The sequence below is a fragment of the Nilaparvata lugens genome, unplaced genomic scaffold, assembly GCF_014356525.2.
Source record: "Nilaparvata lugens isolate BPH unplaced genomic scaffold, ASM1435652v1 scaffold8670, whole genome shotgun sequence".
Lineage (NCBI taxonomy): Eukaryota > Metazoa > Arthropoda > Insecta > Hemiptera > Delphacidae > Nilaparvata > Nilaparvata lugens.
In genome coordinates, this window is record NW_024094414.1 from 6,106 (window position 1) to 9,939 (window position 3,834).

The 3,834-nt window shown below is 34.8% G+C and overlaps 1 protein-coding gene across 1 annotated transcript; it reads right to left on the reverse strand.

The window, feature by feature from the left end:
- Positions 1 to 574: 574 nt before the first annotated feature.
- On the reverse strand, positions 575 to 3,828 carry LOC120349195 (zinc transporter ZIP2-like; the record flags this gene model as incomplete). The annotated part of the gene is made up of 2 exons (XM_039419163.1): positions 3,729 to 3,828; positions 575 to 815 (listed from the first exon to the last, which is right to left on the reverse strand). Coding segments are annotated over exons 1-2 (310 nt in total), but the record flags the coding sequence as incomplete, so codon positions are not given.
- Between the last annotated feature and the right edge of the window lie 6 nt (positions 3,829 to 3,834).

The window sequence follows — 3,834 nt, forward strand, 5'->3', positions numbered from 1 at the left end:
AAATTAGCGTTAAATCTACTTATAGCAGAGCTACATATAGCTCTGCTAGATGTAGCTCAAATTTTATATAGCTCTGCTATATAGCTCTCCAGCTACATGGTGTAACGTAGCTTTATGGACTTTCAATGTTATTTTTATATCCTAAGAAAGGACGAAGGAGTGAATCGATTTTGTTGTCCAACGAACTTGACCTGCAAAAAGGTTCGAAAAATTCGTGTTCAAATTTGAAGCTGTTGATCATTCTCTCCAAAGTTTTTGTCGAACATACAAAACGACAGAAAACGACTTTGGGCTCTAGTAAGTCAAAAGTAACTTTTAACTTTGCTATAAACTTTTACTTTTAACTCTGCTATAAGTGACTTTTTAAATATTGAAAAGGTTACTTTGATTTTTATTTCTATTCAAAAGTAGCCCTAACGAAAAAAGGAATGTTTAATATGTACTTTTATGCATCATACAAAGGTTGGGAGATCTTGTCTCAGTCATTGCTCAAGAGTGAGGTTGATTTCAGTTGATTTCTACCTGCTGGTCGACAACTAAAAATCGCTAATGTGCTGTAGGCCTTGACAGTGACAGAGCTTCTTGCAGTTTGAGATTAGCGCGTTCCTGCAATATACCTGTAGTAAGGGTATCACTGGTGATTCGGAAGGTTGTATGAACATTCCAATGGCAATTCCCAGGCCAGAGGTAAGTGCATAGAGCGAGAGAGACAGGAGATACGATGCATGACTGGTGTTGTCGCTCAGTAGTTCTGCACCCAGACAGAAAGTTACCACCAGCTTGTGACAGCTAATAGCTGCTAATAACAGCAAAACCTGTGGACAACATTATTTTAAAAGAGCTTGCAAATCTCCATATCAATATTAAATTAATTATGCCTGAAATTGTAAGCTTTCCTTACAAAATGCTACACAATCAGAAGTATTCGTGAATTTTATGACAGATTCAGGAAAAATTCCGCGGTGAAAACTGTGACCCATCTTGTTGAGTATAGCCTAGTGTAACAAACTACACAAGTCCTCCCATTCATAGCGTCTGCCTATCCTTATTGCTATTCTACACAGTGGAACACTCACTGGACTACTTTCCCCATGATCGTTCATTGGACGACGACGACGACACCCCCAAAAAGGTATCTCTCCCTAAAATGTGTATTAATGAAATTTCCAAAGAAATAGGGGGTTGTCTATTAACATCAAAAATATCAGTTCGATTTTCCCAAAATCATTTAACTAAGAATTCAAAATTATTGATAATATTTTAATGATTCAATTATTTTATATTTACTTTCATGAATAATATTTTCTATATCATATTGGAATGTTCTTCATCAAGCATGATAATACATAAATAGGTTATTGCTAACGTAAGTATACGTGTAGTATTCGCAGATATAGTCAATATTTGATTGAATATTCGAGCCCTGAATAATTTAATATGTAGCCTACATGCCTACATCAATTTTTGCAGTACGGTGGTTGAGATAATACTTCACCTTCAAGATCTATGACGTTCCATTCAATCAATTTAACATATGTTTCACTATTGCCATTATAAAGGCATTCAATGAAGGTTTTCAATAACAGAGGGACAAAATTCAGGATACGAAAGTTTATTGAAATAGTCAAGCAAATCAACAGATTACAGAAGTATTTGAAACATGAATGAGTTAGTTACATAATCACAATTCACAAAAAATAGCGTACATTAAACATGAATATAAATACAACCTTATAAGCTCGTAGCAGTATGCTCGGTTGCATTGGACAGTGATTAGGGGAGTGCCTCAGATCTGTGAGATTTTACTATGTCATTATTCAATTGCAAACTGTTGGCAACCGTTGATTCCATTAATCAGTCACTATGAGGAGATAGCAGACCTCGTGTGTCTCCAGCGTTATTGTCCAGTCACCATCTGGCTCAGATCTTTGAATAGTAGACTTGAGATGCGCGTGAGCACTAGCGTTCAGGTGATCAATTTTCATAATGGCAAGGAAAGTTGTGTGAGTGCGCCACACCAGATTTTTTGGATAGCATGGATAGATAAGAATGAAATGTTTTTTTCATGCAGATTGTGTACCTCAACACTTCAATCCCACATGACTAATATTCAGAGAACGTTTGGGCTCAGCTTTATGTAGTAATCTACATTAAGGGCCTAGCCATACAAAGCTCCATAATGACTCGGCAGGGCAGGAGGCTCTCCGATTGGCTGATTATCAGCTGATTCCCGAACGCCAACCCAATCAGCTAATCGGAGAGCTTCCTGCTCTGCCGAACTTGTCTGAAGACGCCTGTGTGCCTTGACCCCAAGTCATTGCTAAAAGCCAAAATCAATCAAGCTCTGTGAACAGTAGACCTCGCGCTAGTAAGTTACATTGACCTGTTGTTATGTTTTCTCAAAAATTAATAAATATTTATCAATTTAAAATGTCTGGAAAAATCCTCAATCAATTTTTCAAGGAAGGAGACTCCTTTTTCCTTTTATATTATCCTTGAAATGCAAAATTTCCAAAAAACTTGTATATTGTAATATTACATTTTTTCTCATTAAAATCGAATCTTCAATTTGATATCAATAAAATTGATAGCAAATATCGGTGTAATCGATATGCGGACTTAACATTTTACCGAGAATTTATCAGATACACTTGTGTTGAACATCCTACTATAACAAAGTTCTATTTCTGAATTAACAGATAATTCTAAACAACATAAGGGTGAATAATTTAAAATAACTTAAAAAATGAAGTTTTATTGAATATAATAAATGAAATTTGTAAACTTGTATTCTTTATTAGTTGGCAATCGATGACATGTCTATGTTTTGCTTGGGAGCTTTAGGTGCTTATTCTAGGTGTTTCTCTCATGAAAAAATGGCTGCTGGCTTGTAGAAGTGTTTTTAGTTCTCTTGAAATTTTTCTATAAAATTCAAATTTAAAATGTTTAATTGAGATCTGAATAATTTATTGTGTTCTAAATTTGTTTTGTGTAATTTTGAAAGCCTGTAGCCAAATATATAAGCTCAATATGAATAGATGAGTATTTTAGCTTGTAAGAATTTTCCGATTAAGTATCAAATGTTTTGTTCAGTAATATTTGTTGTAAATTGCCCAAGTATTATGAAAATTATAATTTGATTTGCTCTGAACTGGACTTTTCATTCATAGCCATAAATCCGTTCATGATTTATCAAGATATTAGAAAAATTGGAACCGATGACTTTCCTTGGGTAGGTGAAATACTATCAAACTTATTTGGATAAAATTGGTAGCACGGCAATATACATCGACGCGCAATTTAAAAGGAACATACCTGCCAAATTTCACGAAAATTACTACCGCGTTTCGCCGTAAATGCGCAATATATAAACATTCAAACATTAAGAGAAATGCCAAACCGTTGACTTGAATCCTAGACCTCACTTTGCTCGGTCAAAAAATTGGAAACAGTGCTGAGTTGGAAAAGACAGATTTATCGGTGTTGCATGATGACAGAATTTAAAATTCATGAATTGAAATTTAAATTTATTAGTCCGAAAACATACATAGATTACAATACATACAAATGATAATATTGAAAAGTATTGTGTTAACAGCCCCTGAGTTATGCAGTCTGGGGTCGTGAAATGAGATCATAATTTTTATTCAGGCTACCAAACAATCTGAAAAGATGCAAACAGTATAAGATAAATTTCACTACAAAAGTTTAGCTGTCCTGGAGCTTACCTTTGCGGTAGTAGGCTGTAAACCACTAGCCAGTCCTTCAAGGATAGAGTGAACACAGAATGCAAACATCAGTCCAAGTCTCTTTACACTGCGATTTTTCCTCTCA